General features: G+C 41.2%; 1 protein-coding gene across 2 annotated transcripts in view; it reads right to left on the reverse strand.

Moving 5' to 3' along the window:
- WDFY4 (WDFY family member 4) overlaps positions 1-17,863 on the reverse strand; it is a 124,380-nt gene that overhangs the window by 2,698 nt on the left and 103,819 nt on the right. For both annotated transcript variants that reach the window (XM_019293922.3, XM_010411034.4), the window contains exons 53-60: positions 16,541-16,632; positions 11,827-12,039; positions 11,155-11,302; positions 10,558-10,715; positions 8,813-8,971; positions 4,801-4,980; positions 1,779-1,961; positions 1,075-1,162 (exon numbers count right to left, since the gene is read on the reverse strand). In XM_019293922.3, the coding sequence (XP_019149467.1) occupies positions 1,075-1,162; positions 1,779-1,961; positions 4,801-4,980; positions 8,813-8,971; positions 10,558-10,715; positions 11,155-11,302; positions 11,827-12,039; positions 16,541-16,632 (1,221 nt within the window). The remainder of the gene's footprint in view (positions 1-1,074; positions 1,163-1,778; positions 1,962-4,800; positions 4,981-8,812; positions 8,972-10,557; positions 10,716-11,154; positions 11,303-11,826; positions 12,040-16,540; positions 16,633-17,863) is intronic.

Below are 17,863 nucleotides of genomic sequence, written 5' to 3' on the forward strand. Positions count from 1 at the left end.
TGCCTAGAAAAATCTGGCTCTGGCTGCTCTAAGGCATGACAAAAGGTTTGATAAGCATCTGGTTTGGCTGTTATACATACAGAGGCATATTGGAAATATTTTCACATAGCAATCTAAGTAATGTTGATGCCAAGTTCCATGAACAGCACTTTTGAAGATCTCTGTGGTAATGCCCAATTACTGTATAGTATCTTCTTTTTTTTGCAGATGTTACATCTATAGCTCTATATTTATGCAAATTGTGTGCCTAAAATTGAAGTAATAGAGAATGTCTGTAATGAGGACCACAGAAAATAAGTGGAGTAAATTATACATAATAACACCACAATTCCTTTATCTTAGAAAAAGCGCTGGGAAAAGAAGAAAGCTGTGCTATTTACGATGTGCCTTTAAAGCGTTCTGACAGGTTTCAGCTCCTGTATTTGTTGGAACAGAGAAGCGAGCTTGAGTTGTTTTTAGTACCAGTAAGCACCATAGTCCCACGATCTTATTAACCTCAGCTCTGTGAGAGCTCCATGGTATCAGCTTCAGCTGCACACAGCCTTGAATAAACAGCTCCAAGCACTAGGGCCTGCTGCTGGCCTCCCACCAGTTTGAAGGACCTCTGACTTCTTTTAGGTGGCAAAGACAACAAACTTCTCTGATCCATCCCTGAGCAGGATCTGGCACTGCCCACTCTGACATGATGCCAGGATATTTTAGTACAGGCCATCAGCAGAGGTGCCAAGGCAGTGGACTTGCTGGAGCTGGGACTATTTCCAGCCATTGGTGTCACAGGTTTATGCAGAAAGGTGGTCTTCTGAGGTTGACAGAACCCATGAGAGAGCCTATGAAGAAGCTTTCAGCTCCATCCAGGCAGGATGTGCCCTTGAGATGGCAGGCTGAGGTGTGCTCTGTCTCCAAGGTGGGGCATTTACTGCCCACCACTGCTGCTGGTCACAGTAACACTGCACCAGCTGCCCACACCATCTCCCCTTCACACCACTGTGCTCACACCCCCTCTCCTTCTCACAACCAGGCAGGGCTTGCAGCACTGGGTCACACTGCAGTTCACTGCCCACCCTGTGGTCATACCTGTGCCACCCGGCTCTTCCCTCACGCCGCTCCGGGCTCTCAGTCCAGCACCTTGCTCTGGGGTATTGGGGTATTCGGTCTTCCACAGCTGTGCCAGTGAGGGGGTAAAAATGGAAAAAGCATGGATTGTAACAATGAGAGAGAGATTCAGCTCCTGCTTCCCAGCAAGGGGTGGGAATTGGACTTCTGACACCAGAACAGGATTTTGCAGTTGTCTCCCTCTCTGTCACTGTGCTGCAGGGTGTCACACTGGAGGAATGTATGCAGGGAGGTGGTGGGGTTGCAAGGCTGGCATGCTATTGAAAATCCCAGTAACCCAGGAAGTTCTCCTACCAGACTGGAGTCAGAATAAGCAGTGAATTCCTACTCATGAGAAAGTATGACTTAATTAATGGAGCTGTGAACTCTCAGAACCATATTCAAACATATTTCTGAGGAGTGATAGAATTTTTGCTTTTAGAATCACCCCAGAATGGACAGTACATTTTCAAAATTCTCCCTGAATGGCAAGAAGTCCCCTGCTCAGGAGGATAAAAGTTGATAGGAAGCAAGTATTTCACTCGGATTTTCATTTTCTGCCCTCTGCTGCACTGTTAAGAAAGTGTCATGGGCTTTTATTAACTCTGTCCCTCCCTTTAGAATACAAAATTCTACCTCCAGTCTACAATGAATCAGGATTCCTTTCCTCTCTCCCATCCACCTACCCTCACCACTCCATCTGTGCTTCCTGTGATGACAATACTGCGTGTGTCCCAGTCCATCACTTCAGCAAAGCAGCAGCAAACAATGTGGCAGGTGGGGCTGCAGGCAGTGCTGATGCTTGTGAGAAGCTGGCCATTGACTGTCCACAGGTACAGGTAAGATCCAGCACAAGAGACAATGTCACCCTGTAACAGAGCAAGAGGCAATGTCTCAAACTCCTACACTCATCCTCCTCATAACTTTTAAATGCTGATTAAAAATTGCTGACTTTCTCTGATTTAAATTCTGACCATTGTTTTTCTTCTGGGCGGATGATATAAACCAGACAAAGTAAAAATTACTTTTTTTTCTTTCCCATGAAAAATCCTGACATTTTTACATCACATAAACCTGAAACACCATCTCAGATTTAGCAAGGTAATGCAGAAAAAAAGCTTTTTTTCACATTTTAAAATGAAAACATATAATGAAATATTCCCTATTTTCCATAAAATCCAGGCTTTTAGTAAAAAAGCAGACTGACAGAGTGGCCTAGCTACTGTCAGGGACAGGGGCTGTGCACAAGCAGTGCCTAGCATGAGTTCTGGGCCAGGACTAGTGCTCTTGTAAGTCGTACAAATAAGCATTCCCTGAAACAAGGACATGGTGTTCACCTGCTTAGCTGCGAAGCCTTTGGTGATTTCACAATCCTCCTCTGCCCCTCACAGGGAGCTCACTGTCATCGCATTTCTACACTGTGTTTTGCATTTGACCAATGACCAGCTCCGCATCCAGTGACCTGCACTTCTGATGCAGAAAACATCCTCTGCACTGAACCTCTCGCCTCCATTCCATGCAGGTCCTTAACCAGAGACTGCTCATAAGGAGCAAATGCCCTTAGGGAAACACACAGAACCAAGAGCCAATGCTGCAATTGTAAATGATCTAATCAAAAGTGCATTTTGATCAGGTTATTAATTGAAATTCTACCTAACCTTTCCACTCTTGATGCATACTAAGAATCAGCTGAAAAGAACCTCATCAACATAGTCATCTGATTCTGGTAAAGGACAGTGTGCCCTTAAATTAGCAGCATGCATCTGGTTTAAGTCAACTAACACCTTACTTCACCCCTGTCTCATTTGGGGCCAGGGCTCTTTACACTGCTGGGCAGAATTCTGGAGATAAAAAATGATAGCATGTTCAAAACAGAGCAGCCAATAATTCGAGAGATTAAATTTCAGCTACCTTATCTGCATGAGAGTACATGATGTCCAGGCATTTGGCAATGATCTACAGCACTTTTCAGGTCTGGACCAGGGATTTAAAACTAACTGAAACAATTAGTTACAGTAAGCTTTTACAATCTTCCTTAGTTTATAAACTTTTTGGGACAGTTCTTATTTTGTGTCTACATGACACAAACGCCATGAGGTTTGGATCTATAGATGGAAATTCTAGATGCTCAAGCAACTCCAACCATCACATAATGAAGAGCTGTATAGGGTTCTTATTTCGCAGAATTTTTTTCCTTCAAAACTTTGCTTTGAATAATTCTGAATCTTTCAGGAAAAAAAACACTTGCTACCAATAATGTAATTTTGTGTCAATCAAAATAATGCAGCACAATGGAAAACTTTTTTCTATTTTCACATATAGAGAATTAAAAAAAAATTACATTTCATAGTTAGGTGCTCTGTTTTGCTAACATAAAAAAGAGTTTTTTCATCCACAAGGTATGGACCCCTTACTTTTTTTCCTTGAAGCTTCAGTCATATTTTTCTAAGGTTTTTGCTCTTTTAAATGGACTTTTCTATAGACTGTTATCCAAACAGCTTAACCATTTGCACCCCAGTAAAGTGGAGATCAGTCATTTGGATCAGTCATCAGACTGCTCCTGGCAGAGACCATCTCATTTTTGGGCAGTTCCAGGAGAGCAGATACCAACTGAAAAGGCTCCTGTACTGGCTGGTACACAGAACGGAGAGAACTCTGTCCCCTGGGATCTTGAGCAGCATTGTGCCAGCCCACCTCCTCATTTCTGAGTGGCACTGCTTCAGCTCACTTTGTAAGGGACCACCAAGATATTCTGAGCTGGCCTGCTGAGGCCACTGGCCATTTTACAGTAACCAGGACTGCCAGGACTGGGAGCTGAGCTGGCACTGAACAGACCACTTAATTCCCACCCTCAAAATTGCTAGCCATCAGACTGCATGGTTAATAAAGCTCTGATATGAGATGATTGTTTTGGCACAGACTAAGTAGAGAATATCTGCCTGGCTTCTTACTGCTGTGAACTCAATTTGGCCTTTGTACAATATCCAGGACTGGATTCAACCTTGAATTGTCTGAGCCGGTGAAACCCTGTTCTAGTATATTAGCAGAGAGAGAAAATACAAATATGAAAGAAACATTTTTGGGATGTAAAAGGATGGGGAAAAAATCTCATCCAGAGTGTTTACAGTAAAATCCAATACAGAATATTTTTCTATCAACATGCATGCAATTCTGGCCAGGCACAGACCTCAACAGATTTATACCCACTGCTTTCAGGAGCTCTCCCCACACCTGAGAGTAGAAGGGAAAGGAAAAAGCCAACATTATCACTGCAAAGGTGTAAGGCAGTTGTCAGCTGAGGTGGCAGAGTGCAGCCTAACATTTCAGCTGCACAAATGTGCAGCTCAGATGTGGCTCTGCTGCATGAATGCCAGGACAAATTAATGAAATAACAGAGGCAACAAGGTTATGAGTGAGCCAAATCCAGGAGGTACTAGGGTAATACTTCATGCTCCATAAACTAAAAGTTGTTTAATCCTGCTATCTATCCATCCAAAGATGCTTCTACTTAGCTACTCAGTCTAAGATGTTGCTTTTAGTGCTCGCCTCTCATCATTAAGAACACTATTAGCAATCTCTATAGAAAAAAAAAAAAAAAATCAATGTATCAGACTCTCAGGATGTTTTTATGTTGGGAAAAGCACCCATTAAATTATCATGAAATGTTCATGGATGCATCAGAAGAAAGATGATAAATGAAGATCTTACTGTTGAATTGTTGATGGCAACAGAAGCAAGGCTTTCCTCGTGGGCAGGAAGCTGGTTTATGAACGTCAGCTGGTTCAGGTCCCAGATGATGCAGGTTCTATCATCGGATCCACTCACAAAGATGCTGTAGGTTACAGATGCAGCAAGGCAGGTCACTGCCTGAGTGTGTCCATACAACGCCTGATGGGGAAAAACCAACCAATAAACCACAGCAGATGGTGTCTGATTTACTAGGGAACCACAGTCCTACCTCATTTGCTTAGTAAGAACAAGCAACCCAGTCATTCTTTGGAGAACTAAAGAGGGAATGAGGGGGAAATGCCAAAGGATATTACAGAGAAGCGTCCTTGTCCTCAACTCATAGCTGAAGAAAGCTGAGGGTCCAAGAGATCATATGTCTTGCCCAAATTACACAGTGATTCAGGGCCCTTGGCCTACTCTTCGGACTCTAAGTGCTCTGTGCTTAGCAAGAATAAAAATCATGATTCACTTCAGTCCATGCAGTTTTAAGTAAAATTTATGCTCGGAATTTCTCAATATTTAAAACACTTTTTGAAATAAAATTTATCAGGATATATTTCAGTGACCTTCTCTGTCTCATCTTTCTGTGTATCTGAAAAAGTACTAATACATTTCTAATATTGGTTAAGAAGAGAAACAGCATTTATGGAGCATTCTTGCTTTTAAGCCCTGTAGGAATTCCTTTCTCTTTCATCATTACACAACATTCTTTTTTTGTTATTTTTTAATAGGTTCAGAGTCATAAGGAGTGCCCAGTTAACCTTATTTAAACAGTTTCTGAAAAAGAGAACATGCTTTAGGCAACTTAATAGCACAGTTAGAAGGCATGGATTGAAGTATACTGCTGACAATTGTTTAATGCAGCATTCTCAAATGACAGCAGTGTACATTTCTGCTACATAATCACAGTAAATGACAGTAAAACCTGTAGGGCAACAGAGAAAAAGTCCTTCACATCTTTCCTAAAAAGTCTTTCAGGGCTCATTTTTTAGCTGCCTTACTGTGAAAAATCAGACCCACCAGTTTCAATGTTGGTTTTCAAAGGAAATGCATATTCCTTGCTGCCTTTCTTTCCATGATATTATTAGCACATTTCTAGGCTCTATCCCAGTTCAGCATGAAGCAGGGGAGCCACATGTCCCAGATGACTTTTGTGGCCATACCTCATCCTCTCTTCCAGCATGTGACTGAGAGCCTGAACTTTTGCTGGCTAACATGTGCTGCCACTTGCCAAGGTCACCAGGACAACAGCAGTAAAACATTAATCCACTGGTGAGGAAGCTGAGCTGCACCAGGCTCTGCGTTACTGAAGGTGACCCGCAACTGCGAGGGATGACTTTCAGCTTGGGACTTACTCCATTCACAGGAACTGTCAACTGTAAATACTGGCACAAAATTAGGTCTCCAACTGTGGTTTCCAGAAGTCAGAAACACTCTCACCTAAGCATGGAAAAGGAGGCTCAGTGATAGCTTTGGACTGGCTGTAGAACAGTGTCTTTAGAAAGGACTGGGCATAACCAAGTGCCCATACTTGAGAACTGTGCAAGACTGCTGCAAAAAAGGCTGGGACAAGTCAGGTTCAAGGGCTCAAACTTTCCTCTCCTTTTTCCAAAGCATGAAAGAAAACATATCCACTGTGAAAGCATCCAAACTGCCAAGTCAAGCCAAGCTAATCTCCTGCACAAGTTTCACTAAAACCATTTTCCCCTTTTATTTTAACCCATGAAGATCCTACTTGGCAGTGAAACACTTTAAATACAAGCTGAGTGTGGAAAAGAGGGATAGACCTGCACACAATTACAGTATCAGCTTCAACCCAGCAGTCTCAATGCACATTCAGAAAAAAAGTCTCATGCTTGGCTCTCTACATCTTTTCATTATCACTCTGCAAAGACTGACAGGTTTTTCCTTAATGGGAAATATTCTGCAGCATATTTGCATAAAGATCTTGAGGCCTATTTCCAAAGTATTTTAACAAATATCAAAAGACTAAAAAGAAGACCAGCTTCACTGCAGGAATGTTTAGTCCATGACAGTTTAAACCAAGTTTGAGCATCCAACTTAACTAGCTTTACAGATACGCTCCACACCTTGCTGAGAGGTCTGTGAGGCAGGGAGCACACCTTGCTTAAGTGTTTCATTTGGCCCAGAAATTCTGGGGACTGGATCACACAGATCCCTCTGCTAGTAAATTACATGGTTCAATACTGAGGCAATTACGCTCAATCTTTAGTGTTCCACAAAACTGTGGAAGCAGATCCCACTAGAGAGGCAAAAGCTACTTTTTCTGCAGAAATATAGTTTCTGTACTTTACTACATTCCAAACCAGAATGTGTCAGTCCCATGAGACAGCTGGTAAGTGAATAGCATCCACTTTATAGCACATAAGATGTTCTTAAGCAAAGCTCACTCTCTCAGGAAATTTTTTTGTTCAGCAGAAAAAGCACCCACCATGAAACAGTGAAGTACATGAAAGAGCAAGTAATTCACTGGAAGACATTTAGAACCATAGTTCAAGTTTACATCCATTCCAGACAGTCATAAGAAAAAAAAAAAAAAAAAGCCTCTGCTAGCAAAGTAAAGGAAAAAATACAGAATTTGTCATTGCATGATCTCATACCACTTTGTGGATTTTGGGTAATACCAAATTAATCACAGTGGAACACATCAGCAAGGCTGATTTAAGATTGTTAAAGAGAAAGGCATTATAGTGAAGATAAAAGACAGCCTCTTTGGTTGCCTGAAACTCAAACTGACCCCCTGATTTGTATCATTTGGATGTCGATGAAAATTACTGCTTATGCTCTTCTCTACTGCTAGTTCTTCCATTCCTATGTTCATGTCCTGCCTTGAAATAATAACCAGCTGGATTAAAAAAAAGGTCATCAGATCTTGTCTCATATTTCTGTCTTCTACAGCATTAAACATCATAAACCTCAGAAGAGAGGCTGCTCTAAAACAGTTTGCTCCCCTAATCTCAACACAAATTCCAACAGGAATGTCTGATAAATGAAGATCTAAATATTTCTCTGGCATCCCAACAGACCATGAAGTTTTCACTTCATTTAATGACAAAATATGTTTTGGCTTAGGGTATGGAAAGTACTGAAGTATCATCTGAACACCCCTCCAGAACAAACGAACAGAAGAAGCTTCTAACACTTGGAGACCTTGGTGATCAATGAACCCTTTAGTAGTGTGCCTAAAAGTAGCAGAGGTTTTTTAATCAAGAGTCTCTTGATTTCTTTAGGGAAGAAGGGCCCCATGCTACCTTCCAGATATAATAGTGGTGTACTCTAGTTGTACTTGTAAAGCTGAGAACTTGCCATAGCTGAACCACACAAATCTTGCATGAAAATTCAATTTTGTAAATGAAATAGCATTATACAGTGTCGGTTGATGACTACAGATGAAGTCTAAATCAACAACCACTACAGGGCTTTGGATAATGAGGATAAAAACTATAGCTTTCTTATTGGATGCAACCTTCCCTCACAGACTGACAGATGAACCTTTTATGTTCTGAATTCAGGCTGAGAAAAAAGAATCAAGGACTTTGCCAAGCTGAGCCTTCATCTCCACCAGCTAATTTCACAGGATGTTTCAGATCCTGTCCATTGCTGTAGCAGCCCAGAACAAATTATAAGCATCTCCAGGTGACACTCGTTTTTGAAAATAACCCAAGGGCTGCACTTCAAGAGAGGAGAATATGCCTTATCTTCATCATTTCTTTTATCATGATGAACTTTGAAAATGCTACTAAAGGGAAAAAATCCACCAAGTGGAACTCATAGCTATAAGCTGCTGGTATAAGGCATATTATCAGCTCCTGACCTGATAACAGGCTGTCACATGATACTGCTTATTACTGGCTTTTTCCTGCCTTCTTGATTCACCCAAAGTTGCTTCTTCTGACAAACATCTGAGAGATAAAAACCTTATCTTCTGGATTTCATTAAGTTTCCGTAGCAGAAGAGCCACAGTACTTACCTGTCTCAGGTTTAGACATTTCACTTTGTCCTTGACCAGGGAGAATTCCCAGACACACACAACTGAGCTTGTTCCAGATGTGATTATGGTAGTTGCTGAAGGACACACTGCACAGAGGCACTTTCCCCAGTCTGCCATGCACTCGAATGTAGTCACATTCTGTACAAGAAAGCATCTTTAAGTCAAATGCTCATCTGATGATACCATGTCTTTACTAATATCAAATGGTAGATTCAATTTTCAAAACTGAGCCTCCATATTTTAAATCTAAGAAAGAAAAGGTCATCATAACCAGTCTCTATGTGAGCACAGCTGTGAACACATGGACATGCACAGTCTGTGGCTGCACGCATCTGTGCCATCTTCCAGGGGCCAAGGCTGAACAAAGCTCAGTATCTCATGTCTTAGGAGATTTGGGTCTCAATTTCTCTTGTGCCACACTTCCTACATAACTTCAGGAAAGCTCATTCTGCCACCATACAGTAACATAAGGCAAACATTCCATGTAGACTAAAGAGAAAGCTCAGGCTGTGATGGCCTGCTTACAGTTACTGCCAGGCCCTGCAACCCTCCTCTTATTTGGATTGAAAAGCCAAAAGACACAGCACTAAATTGCATTCTGTGCTCTGTCAGCAGCACCCAAATCAGTCTAAAGCAGTGTCAGATCCATTGCACATTGCTACAATTACAGCACAAACATCCTCCTGCACATTCTGCATTAGCTCTCCCCCACACAACTGGGACAGCACTCTGGTACCAATGAATCTGGTGGAGTTGGGTGGCACAGCTATAAAACCCCTACCACAGACAGAACAAACCTTTACCTACTTACAACAAGGACTAAAGTTTCTTACATCTCGTCTCCACTGGCACTGTTGACCACGAGAATATTCAAGTTGGACTCCTAACTATTACTTATAGTGACTGTGTAGTCACACTCACTATGCTCAGTGTCACCTTGAGTTTTGAAGTGACAAACTGAATAATTTATGCCTGCAGCAACAGTATGAACTGCTAAGCACTGATTTTATTATACAGGGAGCGGAAGTTGGAATATATCTCATGGCTTTTTCATTTCCATTGACTTTGGGTATGTCTGTAAAAACATAATGATGCCACTTGAACAAATACCCAAGTCAGTATCTTGCTGAATTATGTGTTATGCTATTCTGGTACCCAAGCTAACTCAGAAGTCTTTGCATATCATAACATTGTCCCAAACACATCCAAAAATCAGTGTATTTATGGCAGAGGAAGAAACTAGATCTGTCAAGTGCCCTAACAAGCAGTGTGATGATATAGACCATTTATTTTTAATAGCAAAGAAGTAAGAGTATTAACTTCATTATTTTGAATGAATGCACTGGAATTTGCTGGAGCCAGAGGGGAATTGACAGATGGTTCTGTCTTAATTCCAGCAGAAATTTCTGCACAATGAAATTTCTAATCAGTGACCAGGAGACCTTGTGTTGTCCTTACACAGCAACAACATGGACAACACAATCACTGGATGGAAAACTGGAGATAATTTAGAGGCAAATGCCATGTTTTTGAGCAGTGTAAAATGATTTTACACTATCTTGGATGTTCAACTTGAGATTCCTCAAGAAGCTTGACTGTGAGAAAGTCCTGTATAGCATCCTCTGAAATCAGCTCCCCAACAGCCTCTGAAATGGGTGCCCAAACCAGTCAAAGACCACAACATATAATTAATTTCTTGAATTCTTAGTCTTTTTGTTATTTACCTTGTCAGATCCATAGTTGCCAAAGCAGCAGGTGAAGTCCTCAAAACCCCAGCAGAATGTTTTGCTCCAAAGAGGAGGAATCAAAATTTTATTTTTTTCAACGGCCAGAATGCCTTTCTCTGTATGAACAATGTGCCCAATAGCTCCCTTGGGATAGTCTAGCAAGACAGAGAAAATATTTAATTCTGTTTGGTTTAGAGCACTGATGCTAACTTTTCTCCTTGCACAGCTTGTGTGGTGAGGCTGGCAGGTCCCACATCTGGGCTCAGTGCTGTGGCCAGGCCCAGAGACACAAATCCACTCTGAAACTGAGACACAATAGTGGAAACGCTCCTCTCCAGTGGACCACATAGATCCATGCAGAGGGGGTGATGTCTTATAAGAAACAATCTGTTCTGAACTCTACAACTGAAGTTTGAAGAAGCTTTCAATCCCCACTCCTAATACACAGATACATAAATCACAATTGGCAGAAGGGATCTTGATTGAACCAACCCATACAAAGCTGTGTGACTACTTTTGTGCTCTTGAAAACACAGATTTATCCTGTCTAAGAACTGTGTATTGTCAGAAAATGGAACACAGCCCCTGCAGCACCTTTTATGGTAACTGGTGAGAGCTTCAGATTTTGCAGACTGCTCACAAAAGGAGGAAGAATTCCACTTGAGTGAAGGAACGGCCCAGTCTCTCTTCCTGATGAACTCTTCCCTTGAGCATTCCTAGATGGATGTGGTTTTGTGAAGAGCTAGGACAAAGGAATGCCATTGAAAAATAAATCTCTACTTGTATGACCACTTAGGAGAAACACCTGTTTAAATCTTAAAATCACAGACTCCAAGACTATCATATATGAATCTCTTAATTAAAATCTTAGGCATATAATATTTTCATCAGATTACATCCCTCCCTCGCAGAGACAGAAGGCTAATCCCAGCAATTCCGGACAAGAAAGAAAAGCATAGGTGAGACTTTGAGCTGGGTTTTAGTTGATTATACCCATTCCCAGACTAGTGATTACTTGTGTGACTGTGCTGAAGGAGCAGAACCCAGAGCTGATGCTGCAGCTGTATGGCATACAACAGGAGCAGCATGGTTAGAAAGTGGGGGTGCAGACTGATGTAGTACAAAATCTGGAAAAGCCTATAGCCCATCTTTCAGCAGGTTTAAATCAGAAGATGTTTCTGATTTACATTATTATTACTGGTTTCCAGTCAAAATACTGTAAGATCAAGATATATTATGTTCTCTACTCTCATGATAAAGTGATACCTGCTTTGGTATCTGTCCAAAGTTGCTGATAAATCCCAGGATAGTGCTCTTAATCAGAGGATCTTTAATGTTGTTGAGGTCCATCTTGTCTCCATAGAAGTAAGGGTGATAGGTGTTAACTGCCTCCACTGCAGCTGAGCCGTGCTGCTTGTGGCCAAAAATAAGGTCTATCCAGCGGTGAAGGTGTGCACTGACATAATCACTTTCCAGTGCCTGAAACCAAAACAAAATTACTTAATTCACTAGATTGTATCCATTACAAATGCATTACTGCTTTCCAATCCTTGCTGGAGACAAATTCTCTGCAAATGAGTCATCACACTTTCAGTTCCTCCAGTACCTCCATTCTCAGCACAGGCTCATAAAACACCAAAAGAGACTAAAGTGGATCCCCACAGGAAACGGAAGGACAGAGTGCAGCATGTTTGACTTAACAGACACCAGGAGCAATATCCTCAGACACAACACAGGTAGGTTCCACAAAGCAAAATGAAAGCATTCCACAGATCTTGGCACCCATAGTGATTGGCACATGGATTAATAGGACCAGAATGAACAATTACTACTGGAGAAGACTGGGTGAGATGCTAATGCAATCACAGAGTAAAACTTGTGCTTGGAAGACCCAGACAAGCAAGTTCATAAGCAGGGGACACAAATTCAAGTTGAATCTGTGCCCACCACCAGGTTAGCCAGTCTTACCCATGAGGCATCACTAAATGTTATTGCTCCTGCCATCACCTGCCTCACCAAATTTTTGTGCATTCCCAAACAGCCTTGCGCAATGATTCAAGCAGCAGTGTCAAGCATTATTAAAAGTACTTTCCTATCTCTGAATCATTTGACTGTGTAACCCCTGATGTTCAGTGAAAAGTCTTCCAAGCAGACCAGCCCACCCAAAGCACAGCAGAAATAAACAAGCTAATGGGATCCAGAACAATGGCTCATTTCACAGAGCAGACAGTTGCCCAGTGCAGCTGGTGCAAATGACCCTGCCCATAGCTATAATGATCACAGGGCAGCTCACAGAACAAGCACAGTGTACAATCTGTCCCTGAACAGACTTGGAACTCATTCTTATTAATAAAAGCAGTTAGTCCATGAATTACAAACTGTAAATTTTGACTGGCATCGCTGCCAAAGCAAAACAAAGCAACTAACAGAGCTGTAACTGTGCAGACTCAAAGTATTTCACTGAGCGCTATGGCAAGCCCAGCCAGGGAGGGAGAACTTGTGGTCTAGGGAGGAAGTATATACATTTATTCAGTGAACTAGATTCCTAACTTATTAAGCATGAAACAGGAAGCTGTTCAGAGTTTTATGTCAAGAACAATTCTTCACTCTCACATTTTTGAAAGTAATAGCCAACCTCAGAACAGTGTCAACTTCAATCTGTTTTATGCACCAAACTCATTGTGGAGCCTCCTAAAAATGGCCACGATACCAGTAATTAGTACTTCCAGCCTTGTGGATGATTTCAGAGGAGAGAGAAACCCTCATGTTTCAGAATTCAAAATCTCTGACTCTTCACTTCAGGGTTAGACAAAGTCTCCCAGGCAGGCTAATTAAGGTGTCTTGCACTGCCCTGTGTAGTACCTGGTACCAGCTATGGTTGAAAAGACAATATTGCACTGACTGTACAGGAAATCTGATCAGGTCTGGAAAATTATTAAGAACACACATGTATAAACATGATCTTTCATTTGCTAAGCTGCTCCTATTTGAGATTTGAATTAATTTGCTTATCAGCTGTGCCAATGTTATTAAATAGTGCAGCTCAGAGGAAGCAGTTCTGTAGACAAATGGTAGAGAGCACCCAGTATCCACATTAAATGCACTCTGGGGGCTTTACTTCCAACTAAATCCAGGCTGTTCCTGCAAGCTGAATGCTACCAGCATCTGGAGCACACAACTGGAGTGCAGCTTTTCTTTCATTTCACCCAAAACAAATCTAGTTCACACAATCTGAGATCATTCTACAGTGACCGCAAACCCATGCTATGCAGGGATGACTGCAGATTCATTTCCAAACTGTACCATTATTCTAAAGTACTAGGTAAAAGCAGATTTCTCCATGGTATCCAAGTGCCTTTGGAGTATTCACCATTACACAAGCAGTAAGGAGCTCAGTATTTTACACTCCAAACAAACCATAGTAGAATAGACAGGATGTCTCCCTATGTTTTTCTTTAAAAAGCATCAATGTAAAATTGCAGCATCTTTCAGTCATACGTGGCTTTTTGTCTGCAGCACATCTGGTAGGGAAGGACAGTGTTACCTTTCCCATATTTGGGAAACTGGAAAACAGAGATTGAGCACCTTGGACAGTCACAGAGAGAGCAGTGAAAGGAACCAGACAGCCCCAAAGCCTCCATACCTTCCAAGGAGCCACTGAGGAATACGAGGGAACTGTTGTATATTTGACCTCAGCGGCCAAAACCAATTTGCAGTAGGTAGGAGACTGGGCATTCCCTGGATTCAACTCTTTAGTTTAGCAAGGACTTTACTTCCATGAGCAAGTCTGCAGTGCACACAAAACTTAAATGAGGATCTCCTTCCTCCTAGTAGCTGTATCATCATGTAGTTATGGGCTCTGACAAAAGCTCAGGTCTCTCTTCCCTTCCATCACCTTTCAGTGTGAACAGAGCTCTGAGCCTCTAAGTCACTTTCTACACAGCTTCAGAGAAGTCTGTCTCAGTAATACCTATTATTGTGTATGAAAAGGAAATGAAGCATTCTAAACGTGGCTCTTAATCTCAATTTCAGTTCTTTGGCAAAAAAAAAAATCTGGTAGATGACTGCATTTTCAAAATGATTGAAGACAAAATTTTTAGTAGGTTATCCATAATAAGAGTTATCCATTTCAAAATAGGTAAAGCAGAAAGATAGAACTTTAACTTCATTTAAATATTTTTAGCATTATTGTTCTGACACAGATTTAAAGTGAAGTGTTCAGGTCATAAATTCAAAATAGAAACTAAAGAGAGCCTCTTAATCTCTTAAATGAAAAGATGAAATATCTCACTATATAATCAACAGTCACACTATATAAGCAACAGTCATAAAAAAACCCCACAAAAGCAGGATTACTGCACAAAAATAAGTAGGCAAGCACAGGCTCAGACCTTATCCATGTTCACTCACAGGAGTAACCTGAGCATGTGTGAATGAAACCAGAGTTGAACAGGCTCTGTCTCATACTCAGTCATTCACAAGCCAAAGAGTTTGCAGCATCAGGAACCTTCCAGTACCTAAGGGGAGGCCTACAAGAAAGCCAGAGAGGATCTTTTTACAAGGGAATGTAGTGATAGGAAAAAGAGGAACGACTTTAAACAGAGAGGGTAGATTTACATTAGATGTTAGGAAGGGACTTTCCACTGTGAGGGTGCTTAGAATTTAGAACAGGTTGCCCAGAGAAAATTGTGGATGCCTCATTGCTGAAAATATTCAAGGTCAGGTTGGACGGGACTTTGAGCACTGTGGTCCAGTGAAAGGTATCCTTGCCCATGGCAGAGGGGTCGGAACTAGGATATCTTTAAGGTCCCTTCCAACCCAAACCATTTTATGATTCTATGAAAGTAATGGTAACTTAGTGGGAATATTGTGGTTGCTGTTAATGGTTCAGTGAACAGTGAAGAAAAGTATTTACAAAATAAGAGTGTGACCCTGGTTTTGTTCAAAAGAAGAACAAGAAGTTAAGGTAGTAAGGAGGTCAGAGACAGGATTTAAGCCAGCATTGGAGAGGTCAACTGAGGAAAGGCTTATCTGGAGACACCAAAACAGAAAAGATGGTTGTATCCACAGGTTTGAATATAATCACCTACAAAGTGATTATGGAGAGAGAAAGGTGAAATCCCAAGGGCAGGACCTGCATAGCAGAGGTGAGAAGAACCTACACCCACTGAGGCAAAAACTGAAGCTACATGACAAACCAGGATAATGTAATGCCTTGAAAATCATGGGCTGTTTGTTTAGCCCCACCAATGCTAACACATACATTCATCACAGCTGTACACAGCAACAATCTGTGTGCACTCACACATGCAGCTCACCCAAGGAAATCTGATGGGGTAATGCAGGAGCACTATAGAGACCTGCACCAAGATATTATGCTGCAAAGTCTGAGTTCAATGCAACAATCTTCATCTAGAACTGCATTTGCTTTCACTTTTATGAAGCAGATGACATCACACAGAAGACTTTCTAACTATTAATAGATAGCACTAATTGCAGTAAGTCTCAGGACCTTAGAGCTATTTGTTTTCAAATTGCCAAGGCTGACTCCATTAAAGGCAGAGAATTACATTAGGTTTCCCCCATCCCAACCCCCAAAAATAAAAAAATAACTTTAGTCCTGGCATGACTCAGAGATGGAAATAAATAATTTAAATAAACACACATGTTGTTAGCAACAACACAGAACTGTATGCATATAAATTCCTGTATGGTATATTATGTTCTCTTACACTTGTGGGCTGAGATATGGTCATGCCACAAACCTACATGTAATCCACATCTGGTCTGAAAAGTTTGCCTTGATTCAAGGTAAATTATTAGGCAGACAAATATACATGCAAAGTTCAGAACCAACACAAACTCCACAATGATAGGACACATTTGGATTCAACATTTTCATTTGTAACTCTGGCTTTCAGAGCTTCATTTTCAATGGCACCCAGGTAGCATTTTGTCACAAATCTTTATATTCACTGACCTGTCTGTGCAGGAGAATGAATTTATGGGGATCCCCATCTGCCCAAGGAGGAAGCTGCACATCTCCCAGCACTGTTCCATCCTGCATGCAGCCTGCAGGAATTACAAAGGGAGAACCAAAAACAAGAATCAGACACATTGAAAATAGGAACAACTTTACTGAAACACCAAAGTCAAAGGAAGTTGAGGTGATTTTCCTACAGGCAGTTTCAGGTTCATGAAATTTAGGGCCATATAATACTGAAGAATCAGTGTTCTGGGATTTCTGATCCAGTAATAAAGCAGTGAGAAGATGTTCTAGTAATTGTCATTAACAGAGTAAAAATATGCATGTCCTCAGCACAGACCATTTTAGTACAGAATGCAAACACAGACAAGACAAATGTGTTTACACAACTTTCTTTTTATACATAATCCTGTGGGTCTAACTGCCAAATATTCCTACCAAAGGAGCCACTGAGAGGGATTTTGTTCTCAAGTCCTTTGCAACCTGATTCCTTTCAGAAGGTGAGCATATGTTCTTAATTCAGAGCACAGTGTTGTGCAACTGGATGAATTCAAATCTAAACTGAGGTTCAGTTCTGGGACCACAAGTATCCCTACAGTTTAGCAGAGTACAGATTTGGGTTCTTGGCTTTGCCTACTGTAAAATCTTCCTGTATATTTGCTCTCTACTGACAAGATTCTGGTGTCCTTTGGGTCCCTCCACTCAGTTCCACTCAGGTGAGTCTCTGAATCTTTATTTCAGCCAGGCTTTTTTTCTTGGCCTCCTCTCAGGATGAAACTACTCCAATTCTTTTTTATCTTTTAACAAACTTCTAGCACATTTTTTTCCCCTATTCTTATATATAAATATATACATTCCTATCTTTTAGCATGCCTCATTTCACTGGTATCTTAAATACAATTACAGCTAGATTTCAATACCATGGGTTAAGCTGCCTTTGCTGTCACCAATTTAGGATGATTCTTCAGGTATTTTTCCCCTGCCTTAATTGCTAACCAAACAATGTCTGTTATAGAAAGCAGCTTTGCATTGCAAATGGTGTGAAAGTCCTGTCAAGTGAAGTGAATCAGAACTGCCATGCCTATTTCTGAAGAGTGTTTTTTCTGGATTCTCTCTGAGCCTTCATCAAGGATGCAGAAAGGTTTAGAGACAGTGTACATTCAGAGGGGATTGTGATGCTGCTTGAGGACAGGGAAAATGTATCAAGTTCATGTGAGTTGTGCAGAACCTTTGAAGATGAGAGTGAGGACATTTGGAAACTTTAATCACCTTGTGATCTCATGGAGATTAAAAAAAAAAACCAAAACAAAAACAATC

This window comes from Corvus cornix, chromosome 6, assembly GCF_000738735.6.
Source record: "Corvus cornix cornix isolate S_Up_H32 chromosome 6, ASM73873v5, whole genome shotgun sequence".
Classification (NCBI taxonomy): Eukaryota; Metazoa; Chordata; class Aves; order Passeriformes; family Corvidae; genus Corvus; species Corvus cornix.